General features: G+C 37.1%; 1 protein-coding gene across 2 annotated transcripts in view; it reads left to right on the forward strand.

Moving 5' to 3' along the window:
• Positions 1-22122, forward strand: part of LOC110380717 (solute carrier organic anion transporter family member 4A1) — a 48121-nt gene that overhangs the window by 21787 nt on the left and 4212 nt on the right. For both annotated transcript variants that reach the window (XM_064043467.1, XM_064043468.1), the window contains 7 exons: positions 13670-13763; positions 14059-14260; positions 15387-15555; positions 18582-18684; positions 20640-20761; positions 21119-21367; positions 21806-22013. In XM_064043467.1, coding sequence (XP_063899537.1) covers positions 13670-13763; positions 14059-14260; positions 15387-15555; positions 18582-18684; positions 20640-20761; positions 21119-21367; positions 21806-22013 — 1147 coding nt within the window. The remainder of the gene's footprint in view (positions 1-13669; positions 13764-14058; positions 14261-15386; positions 15556-18581; positions 18685-20639; positions 20762-21118; positions 21368-21805; positions 22014-22122) is intronic.

Genomic DNA, 22122 nt, shown 5'->3' on the forward strand with positions numbered 1-22122 from the left:
TACAAACCATTAAAGCAATGAATGTGGAACATCAAAATAAACACAAGCTATAGGTAATTAATATCGCTTAGTATTAAAATTGTTAATAATTTGCAGGTCGATATCACTAGCATTGCACAAAGTAATCTTATTAACACGTTCGCGTGAGCAATCTCATTTTTAAATGTTGGTACTGTGGCGCACCTTTTTCGCACACAAAATTAAACCAAGTCTTAAGACGTCCCGCCGTTATACGTAGTCTTATAATCTGTGTTATGTGGCGCAACGTTATTTCACGTCCGACGTCTATAAACGTTGTCGCCACCACATGGGTCTGACATGGTCCGTCAAAATAAATATGACAATCTAGAGGCCGTCGTACGACGTTGGGCCTTTTCATACTTATATCAATACGACGTTGTAAGACGTTGCTTACGCGAACGTGTTAAGTGAATGCAATAATACACCCTCCCCATTCAAATATCATGTTTAGGGTGAGTTCACATCTACACGTCATTTGGCAAGTATTTCACTGAGGATAAACTAAAGATAAACAATCCTGATATTACTTTTTGTTTAAAACCAGTTTAAAAATAAAATAGATACAATTAAATATCTATTTAAATACAGTTATAACACTTACTTAACCAAAGAAACCATTATTTTAAGTAGCAATTTATTTGTATTTGTTTGTGTAAAATGTTCTACATGATCTTAAAGTTGTTGATAAGTGTCTCCAAAGCTACGCTACCTATATTATTCTAGGCAGAAACAGAAAATTTCCCACACGGAGGTTCTGTTCAATAAACTTTTTTCTCACAACTGGCTGTTACCAAAGTCATAGTATCTTTTCTTAGATCGATGTTCCTAAAAAATTGCCCCATCCGAATCGAGAGTGAGGAAACTATACTAATAGGTACCTATGAAAGAGAGTAGGTACAAATAAATATTTCATTTTCAGCGTCACTTATCCTTCACTTTTTTATGTTTTCGCAATGACACTTACGTCAACTTTAATTTAATTAAGTAGCTACACTTTTAAGTAACAAATATAAATTAAATGATATTGTTTGCTAAATATTTTTCTCCAGTATAAACATAGCCTTACCCGCGTGCCCGCTGGTGGCTCGCCGCCGCCGCGCCGCGTAGATTTTATAAACCCATGATTTGTGGCCGCACCCTATTGGGGGACTCACTATGTTATACGTAGCTGCTGTTCCCGATTATGTCAAAGGGTGTAAAAGACACTGTTATATTTACGGGGAAAGGGTACATTTACTTCGATATATTTGTTTAAGTTTACCTTTCATCGTATCTGCGACTATTAAGTACAAACAGGGTTGATATCACTGCATTACTTATAAGACTTATAAGTCAATTATTTTCCTCTGAAAAAACTGCGTTATACACAGTAAATTTTCATATAAAAATAATGACTGAAAAGTCTTTCCCACAAAATTCTTCCTCCATCGACGTTTTCTCCCAACAAAAACAAAAGACAAATCACCGTAATCTACCAATAAATACCACTAACAAAGTGCTTTAATCAGAAAAGGCTATAAATATCTTCTAGTTAGCTCAGCTTTAAAACTATAGGAAGCTATAAAAATGTCCAAAGTTTAATGAGGCGGCCCGCACACCTGTTGTCGTTGGAACAACTCTTAGCTAAGTTTAAACTTCGAACAGCTTTATGGCCAGACGGGAAAACTGTCTGGTCTATACTCTTTTGTTTTGTCTATGATTTCTTGGATGGATAAACTGTTGGTTCCATAGATTTGTCTGGTAATAGTTTGCGTTTTATTGTTTGTGAGAAACTGTTGTTTAGGCCATGTGTAAGGTCTGGAGTTCTCATGAGTTGTAAGTTTAGTCACGACATAATAAATATCTATGTATATTATATTATAACCTAACTGTGCACTTAATCTTCTTAAAGAGTCCTAGCAAGAATTCAGATTGATGTGAACCAAAACCACCTTACATAATTATGTAGATACTTACTTCGCTATCCAAAAAACAAGAACGAAACCGAAACGCCTCATATGCCACTGAACTGTCACAAAACGAAACGCAAAAAGTCCTCCCCCACGATTCAACGACAGGCCGTTTACCCAAAAAACCAGTGAATACAAAAAAGAAACAAAAACTCAATTTTGACACCAAAATTCCTTCTAATCCCATCTCAACTTGTTCCAAATTAAACTTGGCACCACCAAAAAATTTCCCGTCATAATCCCGTAATCACGACGGGTTTGCGTATCGTAACTTTTTTAATTATTTCTGGCAAAGGTACGACAACTAATTATCACGTGTAAATGAACGTGTCTAAGTTTTGATTAATAAGGTTGCATTATTTAAGCTTGGAGGATAAAGTTTGGGTGGGAACACGGAGTGAGGAAGATGAGCGGAGATCCTATATTGCAGTTGGTCAGGCACCTACTTCTAGGTAATAACGTACGGTGGGATTAGCAAACTAAAGAGGCGTCCGGGTATTTTGAAACATTTGTCAACGATTTTTGGTAGGTACTACACTAAAAAATCTGGTCCAAAGAAAGCGCATAAGGGCGAAGGAAGACAGGTTCCTCATACCCCGCTCACTCGCGTTTTAGAGCGCTACATTCTTCGGAGATTTTCCGTTATGGCACCTCCGCTAGTCGTCTTGTTCTCCATGGCTGTGAATGTGGACCCGCAAGTCATTGGCGATGTAATTTGTTACCGAATTAATCATTTTGGGTGTAAGTTTTGACGTGGCCAGTGATGTGTGTTGGGAACTTTGATAATGTTGATGTGAACGTGACCGTAATTTTTGGAGTTTTACCACGTTGACGTATAACGAAATTAATTAACTTAGATGTACCTGCACAGGTACATAAAAAATGCACACAAGTTGCGCTAGTTATAATTTCACATATACATGACTATAATAAGCTGCGTTTTGAACCACAAAGCTTATAAACGAAAACTAAGAAAACACGACCGGTTTTTAAAATGAAACCCAAAATTGCCTTGATCAAAATTATACTCAATAACTTCCAAGTCATAATTAAGCCTACCTACTTAAGCAAGAAGGTAATAACCACCGAAACATGCACTTAATATTAAAGTACCACAGCATAAGTTGCGTCAAGTAGAGTATAACTTAAACCGAGCAATTTATCAAGCGACAGGTGTTAGCGGCTAATGTACCGCTCTAACTAAGCCCAACTTAGCTCAACTTGTAGCTATGAGCCGAAAACTTAGTGTTCTCGAAGTTTTGCCGTCGCGATCGCCAGGAATGCAATTCGGTAATACAAGGAGTTCCAACTTTGACCGTGGCTTATGAAATATGTGACAAATTAAACAGGTATCGCTGAATAATTTTGATATTGGAATAATTTATAATTTTGTCCTTCGGTTACTTCATAAAAACCTCATTTTTGTGTGTTGGTTAGGTAGGTGTTGATTGGTTAATCTTTCCATGGAAATGTAGAGAAACATTACGTTTACTGTACTTAGATGTTTTACGGACTCTCCCGAAGTTACTTCCTACATACTATCCTATTATTCCCATATACTTTTGAATAATAATTGATGTGTTTTGAACGCCACTACCATACCGACTGGCGCCGTTTAAGTACTGTGCCAATAGCTTTCGACCAATACACAAATTACTTACTAGGTTAATTGTGGACATTACATCTTAAATACCTCCGAAACAAATACCTACTGCAACAATATACGTGCATTTACTCTATGACAAATCGTATCAAATCACAAGATCACTCAATACGGAGATAAAACTCTACAAACAAACAGGTAAACAGATGAAACTTGTTCACGAAGTAATAAAAGCTGCGAGTTTCCATCGCTGGATATTGGACGGTCCTATAATTCCTGTCCTTTACTAATAAAATATGTGTGGGAAAGTGTGTTTGTATGAAATATCATAAATTGATATTTATCATATTCAAACGACGAAGGTGTGATTTCGTTGTACCTACGTTTGTTTAGACCAGTCGTTCCATGAGGTTCAGCCACATCCATCCTAAGGAACTATTTCCCGCACCCAGTCAAAAATGTTCTTATATGTTTTTTAAATGAATAAGCTATATTTCTGCATGCATTAAAAAAAAACTGTTTTTACGTGAAAGAATAGCAAACATTTACATGTCGAAATTTTCAGTCATTTAAACAGGTTTCGGAAATATCAGAGAGCGGGCAAAGCCGAGGGGACGTGCTAGTATGTTCCCGTGATATCTGATTTAGTCTAATAAAGTGGAGTACATACGACTGGCTATGATTGGGTTCAGTGGGCTGTGTGAACGCGAGTTATTAGTTGCAAGGGTGTCTGTGTAGGTATACCCGGGCTTATTCAACCGTGTTATAAGTGTGATCCGAATTAAATTGTTTATGAAAAATTGGTTTTTCGAGTTGTTTGGTGTGTTGCAGTTTGGATATTGAGAGCACTTGATTGTTTATCTATAAAAGGCTTTATTGGAATTCTGAGTGAAATAACCTTGTTAAGCTCTTTATAAAGACTTCTGGAATCAATTTGTTTGTCTGTAAGTTAGGCTGTCACGCTAAAATAGTTAAGTTGAAAGGCACTCATTAAGTGGCACCATTTAGTTTCCAAGTTGATTGTTCCCAAGAGCCACTACCCAAAGCGTGACTGCTAGTTACTATATAAATATGACATTCCCAATATCTATGTACTTTAGTCAAATTTCCAATACCACCAATATTCAATCTAGAATGTATTAAAAAAAAGGTCCAATCAACCTTTTAGGAGCTTTAATGACGTCACAGTTCACGACAGGACACGCAACATCTCAAGGTCAATCAAAGGTATAAAAGGGTATTAACTAATAGCATTGTTCATATGGAAGTGTTTTGAACCTAGGCCACGTAGTAGGCAACAAAACTTGTGTTGGTGAGACCAGCCAACCGTAAGCTTTGGGCGATACACTGAGAGGAAATGGACATTTAAAAGGAATATTTTTTATTATACTATAAAATAAAAGGAATTCATGACTCGAACCTGAAGAAAGATACCCAGTAAACATATCCTAATACTTTAAAAGGAGGAGTCTCTCTTTTCGCCAAAATGTTTCCAGTTGCAAGTCAAGAGTATTACGGTTACCCATAACTAAATCAACTTCGTCTGAATCAATGCATTTTATAATTTGGCCAGCATCTTCCAGATTCCAGCCTAACTTAATGCAGCTGGGTAACTAATTTTACATGGAGCGACTTCCAATCTAATCACCTCAAATCACTGCTTTGGGCAATACGATACCCTCGTTAAGACTGTTCTTGAACAATTCATCTCCCTCCAAGTATAACCCAATCTTAACTCTGTTGGGAGTGTATCGAGTTGGCGACATCGACACAAACAGTTTAAAAGTGTCGTCCACACGCGACTGGCTCTGGCAGCTAATATTGTGCGGCTACAGGCCACGGGCTACAGGCTATCGGCTATCGGCCATTGCTGGCTGGCTTGGAGTAGTGAACCAACTGGAACTGCCAACAGGGAAAGCTGTAGAAAAGTCAGATGATATTCGCGCGGGGTATAAAACAACAAACAGTGATGGCATTTATTATTTTGTTGGGAAAACGTCAAATGGTCCCTCCCGCTGTAGTGCAATGAAAGAGTGTCTTTTACTGACTAACATTCACCATGTTTTTTAGCCCTTTATGTACCAAGGCTGCGGTAACTCTTTCGAACAATCCTGCAGCACCGGCAGGAATAGTGGTGGCTCACTACAGCATTTTCGGTGTCGTCTTTACGCAAGCAGACGACAAAATTGACGAACTAAAGCAAATGTTTAGGTATTTCCTTGTACCTTTGGTGGTGGGGAAGACAAGGCTAGCGCGTCTCCGATAGGTTAAATTATCTAAGCTAGCGGTCGGCTATCGAGAGCGGCCGAGATTGTGAGACTATTCATTTCTGTACACAATCTATTATGACTTTAGATTATGTTGTTCTTTTGTTTTTATAGGGATTGAAGATTGGCATATTTATAAAAAAAAGCGTAGAGATGAGTCTTATTGGCAAAGATGACAAAATGATGAGGTAAATAAAGAAAAATTAGGGCATCCATAGTTTAAATACATATTTGTTTCTCTCTCTAGTTGCTGCTTGAGAATTCTGTCTAACTGTGTCTGTCTGTTCTGTATGTGTATAATGATTAGAAACCAGTTCTCGTAAGTACAATGAAGCTTTTCCTAGAAAAAAAGAAACAGCAACATGATTGCACTTGCAAGCACGCTATGAACTTAAAGATATCAATTCTCAGAACAAGACATTTGATCCAGTTACGTTAACTAACGTCACATACGAAGCCCAAACATCCAATGTTTTGCAAGAAGTCACGAAGTCTTCTTTGGGCCTTAAAAACCGCGACTGATAGATAGAATCGCGTTAATTAGTACAAGCGACTAATCTTGATCCTTTGATGCTAATTACATGTTATTTACTCCGCAATCAACGACACTCCCTTCACACTGATTATACACATACTTCCGATGGGGCCATGAAAGTAGCGGAGACAGTTGGCAAACTTCATTGGCATTTTCTCAAGCATCGAACGTAATCTTTGGTGCGAAACCTAAACGCGTTAACAAAAATTCAACACAGCACAATTTATATAGGAAAAACCTCCACCACAGAAGGTCCAAATAAGCTAGTAGCTAGTTGTTGATTATGGAAGTTTTTCTCGTATCCCGAGGGAACTACATTCTTCTACTACATGCTTCTTTTCATCATCATCATCAATTTAAGAGATCACCTCTCGTCGGTGCAGCTCCTTCCATTTACGCCTATCTACCGCCAACTCTTTCTTCTTTTCGTAATCTGATTGTTATTGTAATATAGTAAACAAAAAAAATTGTAAGCAAGGAATTTTTTGAGTTCATTCGTTACACAATACAAATATTTTCTCTTCATAATATAATGTAGAAACGAAATATTTGTTAACGAATTTCCCACTCGCTCGCGAGTTTCATGGCCACACCAGGTAAATTAGCTTGCTCGCATTAATAGCATCTCGATCGAGCCCGCGCGTTCAGTGGCCATGCACTCACTTCAACCGTGAACTTACACTACATAAGTTGTTTTAATTACTTACTTATAAGTACTTTAAGTATGTTGGTACTTAGGGTCCTTGTCGGATGTAACTTACCTTAGCTTTTGAACATAATTTTTTAAGCTCTCATATTTTAAAACATTTATTGATCAAACTAGCTATTCGCCACGGTAGAATACCCGTGTTTCGGAGAATATTTTCTGCTGCCGCATAAAAAGTCTTTTGGCCTTTGTCCTCCAATTTTTTTTTAATGAAGATTATGTGAATTCCCGGTCATGCTTTCTTTTATGTATTGTAGACCATTTCGTATCATATGCTCTATCTGTTCTATAATCAGTGTCTCCTTTTAGTGGTGAGGAACTTGAAATCACTTTCTATTTCAATCACTGAAAGTAGTTTCTATTTATGAAACGGTTTTAATTAAGTCTAGAGATTCGTTCATAGATATAAAATGTAAAAAATGTATCTGCTCATTTCTTCTTCTAACACACCAAAGTTTACATCATTTTACCAAACTCTTAACAAAAGACACTCTTAACTCCTCTCTATAAACTTCATAATACTTAAAAAATCTAAGTAAGTTGCATAAAAACATTGTCAAGAACTCTATTACGGGGAGTTCGTCACTTTCAAACTAATTCAAAGTTTTGCTTGCTCTGAGTAAACCGGGGTAAACTCCCCGACAGGTGGGGTAAATGATGAAATGGGGAAAAATTATGTCACTCGGGAACTGAGTTTGTGTTTTTAAGGGAAGCTGTTTACTTTGAGTTTTGGAAGGTGTTGTGATACTTTTAAAGTTAAATGAGTGTAGGGGAAAGGATGGGTATATAAAAAAAAAGCAAACATCCGAATTGAGATCCTCTTCTTTTTATTTTATAAGAAATGAGACTAAATCCAGTATGACTGCATTTCTAGGAAAATCAAGTCCTTAACTTTTTTCCAAAGCTTAACAGTGCTAGAACCTAGTTAAATTAACTAAATTAATTAAATTAGTAAGTGTAATTGAATCTTTGGCTCCACCAATTAATAGATTGTATATCTATGTCAAAGTAAATCAAAAAATTTTTGCGGTTTATGTGTTCATTATACGAACATTATTCCCGCATTTTCGCTATAGTATTCCCATTCGGCTTAACTGACAATATTTTATAGTTCCAATTATAAAGAGCAAGCAAATCCTTGGTCCTCGCGGACATACATCAACGCGCCGTCCGGGACCTCTCCGGGACATTGCCATTGTTTTCCGGGATTTCCGCCGAGTCCCGGTAATAACCAACATTAGTTTGGATTCCAAACGGACATATTACTGTACTTTGCGACTTTCTTTGTAATTCCCACTATTAGTATTAATGTGTTACTACACTAAGGTGAAATTGATGTTGGTATTAGAAAATTTATGGTCGGTTTTGAATCCAGTTAACTAAGTGAAGTTACGGGAATTGCTTTTGTATGATAGAGTGCAGCTTCTGGTCAAGCTTGAGCGATTTGATTAAGGACGTACGTGTCCTTAAATAGATCGGTTGGTTTATTAGCTACCAGCTCTGCAGTCAGAATTAAATATATGTACTAGTTGCCACATTCCACGGCGTTTGTTTGGTTGTTTGATTTTTGCAAATCGAAATTTTGGACAATAATTATTATGATATGAAAATGCATCTGCATAATGAATATATATTATGAGCTCAGATATTATTGTTTTATTTATGGTTAAGACAATTAGGTATCTATATGTCACAATACCTACTTATATAGGTTTATGCTTGTTTTTGTTAGAAAAATACAACCTAACTCGTCTGTATTGTAAAGAGGCATAGCAATAATAATAGGTAGCGAGTCCATATACTTGTGTGGCATATGCAACACATAAGTAATGGTGGGTTATTAAACCATTTACTGCACCATAACAAGCCATTTCCTTCGGCTGTTACGGCTTACGCAATCAGCGCGATTGATAACTGATTGCAGCCAAGTTAATGACTCAATAGTTTTACGATAGGTATTGATATGCGAATTTTTGGGTAAACTGGAAATATGAATGGTCTATATACTCATATAATAAAAAGGAATTATTTTGAAACTACTGAACCGATTTGAAAAATTCTTTGAAAAGCTACACTCTTCTCGTGTCATATAGGATGCAGTTTATCCGGTATGGGCAGTAGTTCCCACAAGACGCGGGTGATACCGGGGTAAATCGGCTAGTTTGAAAATAAGAGATGGAAGGTTTGTTAGTAGGTATACAAGGTTTGTTTTTATTGGCAATTTATGTTACTACGCATGACTGCGTTTCAAATGCAAAAATCTACTCATTAATATGGTGAGCACATAAAATATTGTATATGCATATTGAAAAGTAAAAGTACACACCTATAAACTGTTTTACGAGCATGTAAATACATACACTTACTATACTTCTACCCGATATACACTTAATGATAAATCAATCGTTGTGGTATTTGTTATAGCAACATTTTTTCGTTAATGGGAAAATCATTTTCTAGTACAAATTCAAAATCTTTATTGCGAACGATTCGATGTATTAACACGTCGTCCTCCATATAATTTACAAGTCAATTTTGTGCCATTTAACAATGCAGTCAAATAACCAGCTAATATAATAACTAATTCATCCACTTTTCATATTAGTTCCCAATAAATTCACATGATTCGTACCCCGCGGACCACGCATGTCATCCCATATAATCGGATTACGAGAGATTACCCGACGGTGAAAAGATGCATTTTCATATCGGGATGGACTGCACATTGTAATCGATATGAGCTCTCGAGTGATCGAGTCTTTTGTCGAGTAATCGATTGGCTGATACGTACCTAGAATTTGTATTTGGATGGGATCGGAAAGCCGTTATGAAAATTAATTTTGGTTTGTACTATGTGTAGTACTTTTTATGTTATTTTTAAATGTATGGTATATACGTATGTGTGTTATATGCGGCTCAAAATAAATTCTTTAAATTAAAAAAAAGTACGTACTTTACAAAGTTTTGCTAAATTTTTAAAGTATACTAGAATTTTCCGAGTTCAAGAATTTCAGTCAAGAAACTACAGAATTATGCTATATGAATTCAAGAAATTAATTTAGCCAAGTTATTAACTTTTGTTTGTACATAGTAACTACAAGTAGCGAGAGCAAATAATTTGCTTATTGTTGTAAGCGCTAAACTAATGAGCAGTTGTTTAGGTAGAACAATGAACAAACGACATTGAGCGGAGTTAATGAACTGAGTGTTTGTACATTTGCTGCTCATATACCGAACGTCTGGAGAAAATTCCTACAAACTACAACTTACGTAAGGAAAACATACATGTAATGTTGCTGAAATATTTCAACTAATGGAAAATTTTCTCATCAACTCGATCTATTTAGGAAAATTCTGAGGAAAATTATTAGTGTGGAATCTTTTGTGATTTCAATACAAAATAAGCAAATCAGGCCAAGTAAAGCCTATTTTGTATCCTATAAAATGACAGGCTAGTAATACCTCATTAATAACATTAATTAACAACAAAAGCACCATAGCTCAGCCACCTAAGAGTTTCTTTTCTTACACTAAAGCTTTTCTCACTGAACAGCCACGAGGGCTACTTACATAAATCTTACAAAGCAGGTCTTTTAATTAAAATCGTGTATTTAAACCACTTAGCATGATGCTGCACAATGGGGCCTATTAATCACGTCATACTAGATGGTTCTGCAAGACCAACTTGTTAGGCGTTTTGAGAATTTTGTGAAAAGATTCAGCTGAGGATACACTGAAGTTTGCGTGACTTGATTGTTAAAAATTAAAAAAACTTTTCTCAATTTTTTTTTGCTGTTGCAAATAAAAGTGACAGATACTTCGGTATATCCTACTTCCTACTTTTATATTATAAATGTGAAAGTTTGTGAGAATGTATGGATGTATGTTTGTTATTCAATCACGCAAAAACGACTAGACCGATTTTATTGAAATTTGCTATGTAGATAGGTGATACCCTGGATTAACACATAGGCTACTTTTTATCAACACAGCACGCAGGCGAAGCCGCTGGCGGAAAGCATAAATTAGTATGCAGTTTGTACAGAATATTCCATGACTCACATCAACTAAAACATAGATAAAAGAAATTTTACATTTCTAGCGGTAAACACCAATCGTATACTTTCACAAAAATCGTAAATATTTTTCGAATAATAATATCGTCCACCTTGAATACAAAAACCGGTCTAATGCTAATTTTAACAACTTACAAAACTAGTTGAAAATAATTTACATAAACTGGTTTTTAACATCCTATGTATTGTCCAATTAAAACACTTTACCAATGCTGAATACCTAATTAATTACTCACGGAAATAAGCACGTTCTTAAGATTAAAGACTTTATTTGTCGATATTTAAATACAAAACTTCAATTCTCTGTTTCAGAAAGCAAATCCTATGAGTAAATATTTTTCAGTTGACATAAATCTTAATAATGCGTGTCTTACATTATGAACAAATAGTAATTATCCCGTAAATAAATAAGCTTTGAATCTCTTTATTATGGACAGTAATTACTTTATTCTTTCCTTACAAAAAAATATAATATAATATAACATTGTCAAATAAAATCCCGGGAAAAATCCCGGTGTGTCGCGTCCCTAGACAATAATTTGGGCTCGGACGTGACGACGCATGAAACCGACGCATCTTTACGCTGTGGGCCCTCTGTTTGTGCTTACCCACCGCGATTTAGCGTTATAATAAATTTTATTAACACCATTCAGTATGTAAACGACCTTTTTAAGGAAATTGCGGTGAAAATTCATGGAAATTACAATAAATAACCACTAAATTCAGATGAAAAGTGAGTTATGTTTTAAATAACTTCCCTACACTACACGTTAATTTAAATCTTGATTGATTTTGTGCCAAGTTTTATAATAGGCACATAGGGCTAGATCGGTAAAAGCAATCTGTCAAAAGTTCAATGAACTTTCACATGACGCTTACTGGGTACCTAAAATTTAAATAAAAAGAGATGCGTAGTTTTTATTTTTATTTCAGTTTTTGAAAAAAGAAATGTTTACTTACATAAAATTATTATCTAACGAAATAAAATTAAGATAAAAGTGTAAAATATAGCCAAGTCATGCTGACACCAAAAAAAAACATTCTATTATGGTCGATATTACGGTCTTTATGGTCGATACTGATGAAAAAAGTTTTCAGTTGTCGCTATCTTTAGCGACCATCAAAAAATTGGTAAACTTGTACAATTTACTGAAATCGGAACACCGATGTTATTTAGATTATGATTGAGGTTTTATCTAATAACAGGATATTGTTATTACATATTGGAATAGGTATTATTATAGCATTGTAATGTCAGACCAAAGTATGGTACAATTTTCCTTGATTGACTGTTTCGATTGCAAAAATTGAGAGTGATTTGTATCAATATAAATTTTTATCAATTTCGCTTATATTTTCCTTCTTTTTTAATAATATGCATCTTCCTCCTGTCCATATCCCAATTTTATTTGGGGTCGGCGCAGCATGTTGTCGCCTTCCATACTCTTCTATCTGCCGTCATTCAAGTAACATTATTTTTTACCATATCTACTTTCACACTATCCATCCATCGTTTCTTTGGTCTTCCTCTTCCAGTCTATCCTCACCTACTATATGTATTTAAGTGACGCTTATAATACATAATTACATTTTATTCAAGTGCGGGATGTAGCCACCTAGAGAAACGAGTAAACCCGTGGTGAACAGTTAGTCTAGAATAAATAAAAGCTGGCCCAAAGAATGTGCAGAACAAACTATAATTACCACCAGTCGCCACGCGTCAATTGAACACAAACAAAACAAAATCGAATCCAGATCTGCCTAATAAAACAGATAGGAACATAATGGATAACGACGTATGTCTATTCCGGTTAATACCGTCCGTCTGCCGGCCGTCCGTCACCGTCCGGCAGTGTACGGACCGGAATATGAAACTTTAATCGTGGCCCGGCGAGCTCGCACGGTTATTTCTGTACCGCTATTTTTGGCAATGTACTAGTTATTGAAAATTGATTTTATATTATGATTATAGTTTATTAAAAATCCGGCTATTATTTGAACATCTTTGGCAGTCGTTAGTTGTAGTCAGAAGCCAGAACGTCTGACAACCAGTCTTACCTCCGAGTATCGGGTTATTGGTTGGTTGTGGAGGTCAGATAGCCAGTGGTTCCATGTCAAACACTGGTACTCATCTGCATCCGGTTAGACTGGAAGCTGACCCCAACATTTGGCAAATAGCTACACAGATGAGTTATTGAAAACCTGAAAATAATCTAGTTGTCAGTTGTTTAATTTTGTGCGAGCCTCATTCCAGCTATTTGCATAATATTTCGTAAGTAATTCTTCTATTTTGGTCAAATTGGTCAAATTCGAACGACCTAACACCGCTGAAGCATAACTTTAATACTGACTTAAAGAAGATTGACCTATTTAAAACACTCACCCTGTTTTTGTTGGTTGAGAGTTTGAGATGACAAAATCTTTGATTGACAATATTGACATAATCCCCTCAGCGGAGAACAACCATATCTATAATTAATGATATTATAGTTTATTGTTTGTTTGTCATCAGGTATGGTGGTGAACGGGTTCGTGAACGTGGTCATCACCACGATAGAGAAGAGATTCGGCCTGAGGTCCATGCAGACTGGTGTCATAGCTGGAGGGTAAGATATCTTTATACATATAATGATAGCACTATAACACGAAGTTGCAATGGTTCTTAAAAGTATGTTATGCCCAGATTTTCTTGATCATATTTAGAGGTTCTTGTTAAGTGTCTATTCAGCTAACTTGGAAGATAAATGGCATTTGTATATTACCTAACCCCTTAACTTCCTTCCTTTTGATTTGCTCTTAGAATCTTTAACAAAGTTAGAGTTAAGTGGGTGTTACTTACTCAAAGTATACTTTGAATGTTACCTGTGACATGGTATCTATTTCTATATTCTTTATTCCTAGATATGACATGGCATCATTCGCGTGCCTAGCGCCAGTGACGTACCTAGGTGGTCGGACGGGCTCCTCCAAGCCGCGGTGGTTGGGCCTCGGGGTGCTTCTCATGGGCACCGGGTCCCTGCTGTTCGCGTTGCCACACTTCCTAGTCCCGAATTACAAAATAGCGGGAAATGAGGCTGCCGACTTGTGCACGCCTAATCGAACGGTGAGTTGAACTTTATCAGTTAAGTATATCCAAGTAGTTTTACCAAGGTTAACTGTAAACATCATCATCATCATCCTCCTGATGTTAACTGTAAACAGACATATACTTTAGTGTAAAAGAAGATTAATAAGCTACAATAAAGAGAAAGACATCGAAACTATTGCCATTTTATTTTTTTCATTTAAATCTCATTTCATCAAAGTGAAGTTTACTAGTCCCACTCATGGTAGGTAGCTGGCTCTGATCTCAAAATTCAATAACGCAATCAAGAGCCCATAGGTCCTCGAAAAGAGGTCAACAAAGCCAACCAAACTCCAAATTAATTTAAGATAATAATAGTCCATTTTCAATCAAAACTTAGCCTATGTTCATTCAATTTTACGTTGAACCGTTGAACTCAAACTTTGGGCCCTTGTCTCTGGCTCGTGGGACTGAGTGAATGAGTGAATGAGCTTGAATGTGGGCAGAGGCGCGGTGCATTCAGCCAACGCCGACATACATTGTGCGGCGTCGTCACACAATGCGACCAATCTCTGTGATTAATCGAATTGGATCAACATCCATATCTGCCTGGAAATGTTGGCTGGACAATGCATAGATCATTGCAGGTGCTAAAACTTTATAGTGTCGCTACTTTTACTATATTTAGGAAGCTGCTCTGTTGAATAGTAAAATCATTTTCGCAACATACCAGTTTCAATACAAATTCAATAAATTGCTAATAGGCCAGAATATAACAAATTAGCGAACTGTCAGTCGAGTTTTCAGCACACTTTATAGTGTAGCTGTTTTCCGATAAATATTCGCTACTCAAAATGTTAGTCTATTTAGGAACCTGTTTCAAATTCAAACATGGAAGAAATTGGTTAAATAAAAAATTGTTATACGTAAATTAGGTGTTATATGAGATTGTCTTAACAGACACTCACTTTATTTGTATTTTTCACGTGTCACGTCTCGCACGGCTTCTCCAAAACTAGATATATCGATATCGAAGAGCGATGGTTTCGGCTGTCATCTGCTCATAGTATTTGACCTGCAAAAAAATACTGAATCAGCCTAACTACAATAGGGACCTATGTTTTTATGGAGTTCCTGAAAAGGTTCTAACCCACGTCTCTTTCAGGCGACATCATCCTGCGACGGCAACGTACCTTCAGAAGGTGGCGCGTGGGCAGTCGCGGTGTTTGTGTTCGCGCAACTACTGCACGGCGCCGGCGCAACGCCACTGTTCACGCTGGGCGTTACGTATATAGACGAGAATGTTTCCAAGAAGATGTCGTCGGTTTATCTGGGTAAGAAATGTAGAGGGCTTTAGGGGATCTGTACTTGAGGTAGACTTTTTACGTGCCGGGACTGCTGGATTTTTTGGAACAGTAACCTCGGCTCTGGTACATAAAGCACTTAAGAAGGAACATGATGGGTTTTAGTCAGTAAGAGTCTGATACTCCTTCACGCTACTAACCCACAGTGAGAAGGGTCATTTGATGATTTCCCTTTAGACTTTTTTGTCATTTTTCGTGATTGTTAAACTATTAGTTTACTTTTTACGTTATGGGTTAGCAATTTAGTTATCCAGAAAGAAATACTTTACTGAAACAGACTCACTGATTCCTAAGTTTGGACTGATTTAAGTTATTCTAACTATTATCTTAGCCGTAGGATCTCCTATACTGAATTTAAGCCATATTGATTTCCACAAGGCCTTTTTTGGATCGTAGAAACATTTATTTAAATGGAAACCATGTCAAATAACGTCCAAGGCAATTTTCGAATTAGGCCGTTACCCCACATTTTCTCATGAGAAAACTGGCAACATTATAACAAGCCCCGTATCAATCGGACCATGGCTAATGATATCAATTTCCCGGGGAACTGTTGTCTATTCAGATAAGTGGTAACGGGGAAATGCGTGGTAAACTACGTGAAAGTTTATTTAATCAAAGATTTATTTTATTTTCCTTTAGATAATGAGGTTTTAGAAGATTATTTGCTCTTCAAAGAAAAATACAAGCGAGACAATTCTGAAAATTACTCTACCAAGATCTTTAGTTTTTATTTAAACAGGCTGCACTAGGTTAACAGCGACTTCAAAAACTTTTTATTCAACTATCTAATTGTAGAAAAAATATCAGTATTCTGACCACACTAACAATAAAATTATGCATCCAATACCAACCCTTTTTACATCGCAACCACTTAAACGGTACATAAGACCGCATTGTTTCAACCTTATCCCTTCACAGAATAATAACCAATGAAATACTAAAATAATATCACAAAAGCTTTCTAAACGGGTCTATATTCATAGTTATTAACCCTCACACCGGCTTCCAGCTATAAACACAAGAAAGCACTCGCCTATTCCCCGCTATAACAATCATATGGGTCGTTTAGACCCCTGCGTAAGTTTAGTGTTGAGAAAAATTGGTTTGCGTAGATTATATTTTTGTATTTCTGTGATATGGGGTTAAGTGATTAGCTATTTGTTTCAGAGTCGATAGGGTTTTATACGTACATTTTGGTGGCATGATAATTTTTGTTTTTTAAATTCTTATGTGCCTATAAAGACAGCACCATCATCCTCCCTTATCCCAATTTTATTAGAGGTCGCTGCAGCTTGTTTTCTCCTTCCATACTCTTCTATCTGCCGTCATCTCACAAGTAACATTCTGTCTATCCATTTCTACTTTCACACTATCCATCCATCGTTTCTTTGGTCACCTATAAAGACAAAATTAACGAAAAATTACACCTGGTTACTATATATATCTACTTACTCTAAATGTTTATAAGCTATAGGTTGGACTCCACAAGTAGGTAGATACATGTGCGTCGGAAACGTATTAATGCATTTCCGTGGTCAGACTATATTAATGGCTCTCGATATTCTAGCAACTGTACGATTATTTGCTAGACACTTCAGCTTTTAGGGGATTTGGTTAAGTGGTGATACGATGATATGGGATGTTCTTCGAAAGCAGGTATGGGGAGAATACCAATGTGCATTTTTGTAAAAATTGTTTAAAGGGCTGCCTGGCGTTTTACATTAGGTAATTTACATGATGAAAACTATGTCCATGACATATGAAATTAATGTTTCCGAGATCAGAAAAAGATTGCACGATCTATCCATTAATTTCCTTCTCAGATTTTCTTCGATCACCTTTAATCAAGTGCTAGATCCTAAATTAATTTATACAACAACATACAAATACACAAGCAAATGATTCTCGCCTCTACAAGACCCTTAACCAACTCGAGAGTCCATCCAAAACACCGCTATCTCCAAAATTTCAAGAGTAACATACCCCAAAGGCAAACGACGCTTTCAATTTTAAACCGTTAACCGCTTGAAAAAAGTAATTTTTGCTTTCCAATCTCGTACGTCAAACAAACCGAATGAATCTGGCGGTCGATCCTCGAGTCCGCCACTCTAGAGTCTCTGTTCAGAGTCTCTGAGGAGAAGGAAACGTATTCAGAGTGCCGTCAGATGGCGTGATGTGTGCCCCACTAGAGTATCGAGGGTTAGGCTGCGGGGTATACGGAGATATGCTATGATATGCTTTATGAAAGAAAGGTGGATTGGATTGAAGGTTTATTTTGGCTGTTCAAAGGAAGTGACAGTCAAATAAATTGTAATTGAAACAGTTGATGTAGTTCATTTACTGAGAACTCGAGTATGTTTATGATATTGAAAAATTCCATGAAGACCCTCAGAGGCTTACCTAAATATTCAGCAATTAAATATTGCAACGTATGTCGTTGCAATCTCTTCAGAAGCTATATCACAATTAAACGACCCTAGATTTGGGAAATTTTAAAATTGGAAATACTTGATTCAAAGAGGCAACCACAATGCTCGCGTTACCTGTTAAGCGATCGCTAGCTATAAAAATCTTTCCGTACACTCCACACCTTACCACTTCTAAGTCGCAGCTTTTAACTGTGAAAACAGGGCGCTCGCTAAGAAACGCGATACTTATGCTTTTTACACTCCACGGGGTTATTTTCTTGTGTTTGTCCGTCGTATAATGTGCTGTAAGTGTAATGGACGTGTCTATGTGTGGGTGCGATCGAGTGCCTGAGAGGTTACGACGAGGTTACCTTGTTTTTTTTTAAGAATATGGAGAAAAAGGTTTTATTCTTTTGCGGTTTTGTCTCTTTTAAATCTGAAGGAGTTTTCAGTGAAGAGTTCTTAGCGGTTTTTTAATGATTTTTCCCGCGTTTTGTTAATGTAGGGCTCTTAATGGGACATGGATTTGTTTAACGCGATTTTCAAGTAGTACATTGTTATTAATAGATTCTTCTTTGTTTGTAGGTGTGTATTACACAATGGCGGTGGTGGGCCCAGCCATGGGCTACGTGATCGGAGGTCAAATGCTCACCATATACACAGACTTTCTCAGTGTTGACTCTGAAACGTGAGTATCTGTTTAATATGGGTTTGACAGTACTTACAGGTTTTCATAGGACTCCTAGATTCCTGAAGATTTGCCTAGTTCTATAATAGGGTAAAATACTGACTGGAAAAATACTGCAGTACTTAAGAATTCTAGGTCCACCCGTGTATTTGCTTTGATGAAGATGACAGTAAACTTCAAAGCTACAAACTGATTTATTAACAAACCTTATTAAGTATATTATTTAAGCAATTCACAGTTAATAAAATTCCAACGTTAACCTAAGGATAAGGAGATTATTTTCAAAGAAAAACGATAACCTAACTTGCAAGTAGCATTACCCCATGCGTTTCCCGCGCTTCCACGCGCCATGGCTCGGCTTGTTCACATTTTTTTAATATTTCATCTCAGCAACGACACGGCTTCATTCAGCCAACTTGCCCTCTCGCTTTCATCTCATTGTGAACCACGTAGGTACTGTTCAAGCAACTTTTCAGCCAAATTAATTCCACCATTTTATATTTTCATGGCTTCTGAAACGAAATATGATTTTCCGCGGGACGAGTTTTGAACAGCCTCCTTCCTAGCTTTACTTTTAATTTATGATTCTCGTTTATATCCAAAGGGAATCCATAGATATGCACCTTGATTAATTTTGATTAAATTCCTTGGGAGGGCTATTGATGATTCGTTATTCAATAACGGAAGATTAAAATCAGCTTCCCTCTTTACCAACAAATCTTATTTTATCGTATATAGGCAGTGTTTTTTTTATATTTGTCACTGTCTAGTAAACTTAAGATTACATTTTTGGTTTGCTTAAATATTTTGTAAGTCAAGTCATGCAAATGATTGAAGCGAAAAGCAAACAAAGTCTTTAATAAAATTATAATTCAATCAAAAGTCAGACTGTGAGAGCGGTTGTATTATTCTAATTCATTTTAAGAGAAGCATGGCCATTCGAAGCTACCCGCTGTATGTGGTTTACAGGGATGGATTAAGGGTCACAGATGGTCGATGGGGGCATATTACTTAAGTATTTTTTAATTCATGTAAGACATGATACAAATATTTTATTTTTGAGAAGAAACATTAGATTACGCTGCGTTATTCTTAGATAGGCAGCTGCTGACAGATAGGATTGTAAACAATGTGGGCGTTTCTAATTAAGTACCTAAACCAGGATTAATAATTAAGATATCATTGTTCTACCTAACAAACAATTTCCCTCAGCAAAACCACTAAAATTAATTTCAAATGTCCAATTTAGTCTCTGTACACTCAAGCCCGCCGGTGCGAGCCGCAGAGCAACGTTAGATTGTTGAGTAAACGTCCGATTTGCATAAGAAAACAATTGGGCATCGGTGCCTCAGCAGCCCGCAATACCCCCCTGTTTACATTACACACGTAATAGTCCCACGAATGTAGCGCCTACAAAAATTATTATAGCAATAACGTTCCCAGATCTGTTGCTCGTTTTTTGTCTAGGGACATATTCAAAAAAAGGAAAAACACGACTTTGAACGAGTATGAGAACGATACGGAGTTTTTATTTGACTTTTAATGCGATTCGAGGCAGGTTCTAAGCTGTTGGGTTATTTTCTTTGTGTTCTCAACGGAATGAATATTAGCTACGGTATTTTGCGGAGTTAATATGCCTGAAAATGGGTCCCCCATTACATTATGCGTGGATATGAGGTTGGCAGGAAAGTTTGGTGCTTAATTTTAATAAAGATTAAAAGCTGTAAATTACGCTATGATTAAGTTACTTTAAAACTTTTTAGTGAGGTACTGTAGGTACCCAGATTAACACACGGTTGTAGGATCGTATTTTTTTATTTAATTTGGAATGGTGTGCTCGAGTGTCTTAAATTCTTTGTTTGTATACCCTGACACTTATGCTTATTACGTGGTCTCTTCCGAACCCAAGGTTTTTTTAGAGAATCCAGCTAAAAACTAAACTGTTTCCCGTCCAGGTTAGGCGTAACCCCCGTGAGCTCAGTGTGGATCGGCGCGTGGTGGGTGGGGTTCATCCTGTCGGCGGTGCTGTGCCTCATCGTGGCCATACCGCTGATGGCATTCCCGCATGAGTTGCCTGGTAAGTGCCCATAGCTTCATAGGCAGACTGGCCTAATATTAGGTTTTACAAGTTAGTTTCGAAGCTGGGGCTAAAACAATTAACCAAAGATTTTACAATAGCTAGGTACTTACAGCTACGGTTGACTTATTTTTATGTAAGCCTAGCTACCTGTACCTTTGTTCGAATGATTAGAAAAGAAGAAAATACATACAGAAAGAATAAGAGACCAAGATCCAACTAATGATTATATTTATTTGAAAAGTGCACATTACTACAAACAAGATGCAACAGGATGCCAAACACTACTAAGCCTAAAAACTAATCACAAACATAAAATTAATAAAATCATATTTAAAACCACAATTCTCTGTTTAGGTGCAGCTGAAATCCGAGCATCGAAAGTATCAGAAGCGCACGAAGGTGCCGCTTCCAAGTCCGCAGCTTTCAGCGCTTTACACGAGCTGCCTCAAGCGGCTGCGGCTCTGCTGCGGAACCCCACGTTCCTGTTCCTGAACTTAGCAGGAGCCAGTGAGGGCATGCTCATATCGGGGTTCGCTGCCTTCCTGCCGAAGCTCATTGAGAACCAGTTTGCTGTTAATGCTTCGGAAGCAGCCTTGCTTTTGGGTAGGTGCAAGTTTTTATAGTTTGTCGAGATGAAATCAAAATGTGTACGTATAAAGTTAGATTTAATGTATTGATCGCGAGAAGCACCTGACTAACTTCTGTATCACAAAACTCCAAAGCTATTAAACAACAGCAACAACTTTAAAACTATATAAAGCAATGGTGATTTCAATACTCCTTACATTGAAAACTCATCGATCCTATGACGTTCAGAACTTCGTTTCAACGTTCGTTTCACGTCCGTGCCCCGTACGAGCCACGTACACGGCCCGGCCTAATATAAATCATCCCTAAAGATAGAAAAACAACGACATCGTTAAGGATCGCGATCCCAACTGATTGCACCTGTTCATATATTGCATCTTCATATGTTGATGATCGATATTGAAAACATAGCACCTATATAAATGTTTCTCTAAACCTAGTCTTGGTTTTCAGGTGTGATCACAGTGCCAGCAGGCGGTGGGGGCACGTTCCTGGGCGGGTGGCTGGTGAAGCGCTGGCGTCTCGCGTGCGGCGGCATCATCAAGCTCTGCGTGGCTGCCACTCTGGTCGCCGCAGCCTTCACCTTCTGCTTTGTGCTGTCTTGTGATGATTATCCCTTTGCTGGTGTCACTGTTATGTATAACAGTCCTTCTGTGCCGGGGTGAGCTTTGTTCTGCTTTTTATTTTCTTCACTTTTTTGAAGTCAACTGATATTTAAGGATGAAGAACGCGTTGTCATCAGACTTGGTTAGCGGAAAAAAGTTTTGACT

The sequence above is a fragment of the Helicoverpa armigera genome, chromosome 3 (genome assembly GCF_030705265.1).
Source record: "Helicoverpa armigera isolate CAAS_96S chromosome 3, ASM3070526v1, whole genome shotgun sequence".
Lineage (NCBI taxonomy): Eukaryota > Metazoa > Arthropoda > Insecta > Lepidoptera > Noctuidae > Helicoverpa > Helicoverpa armigera.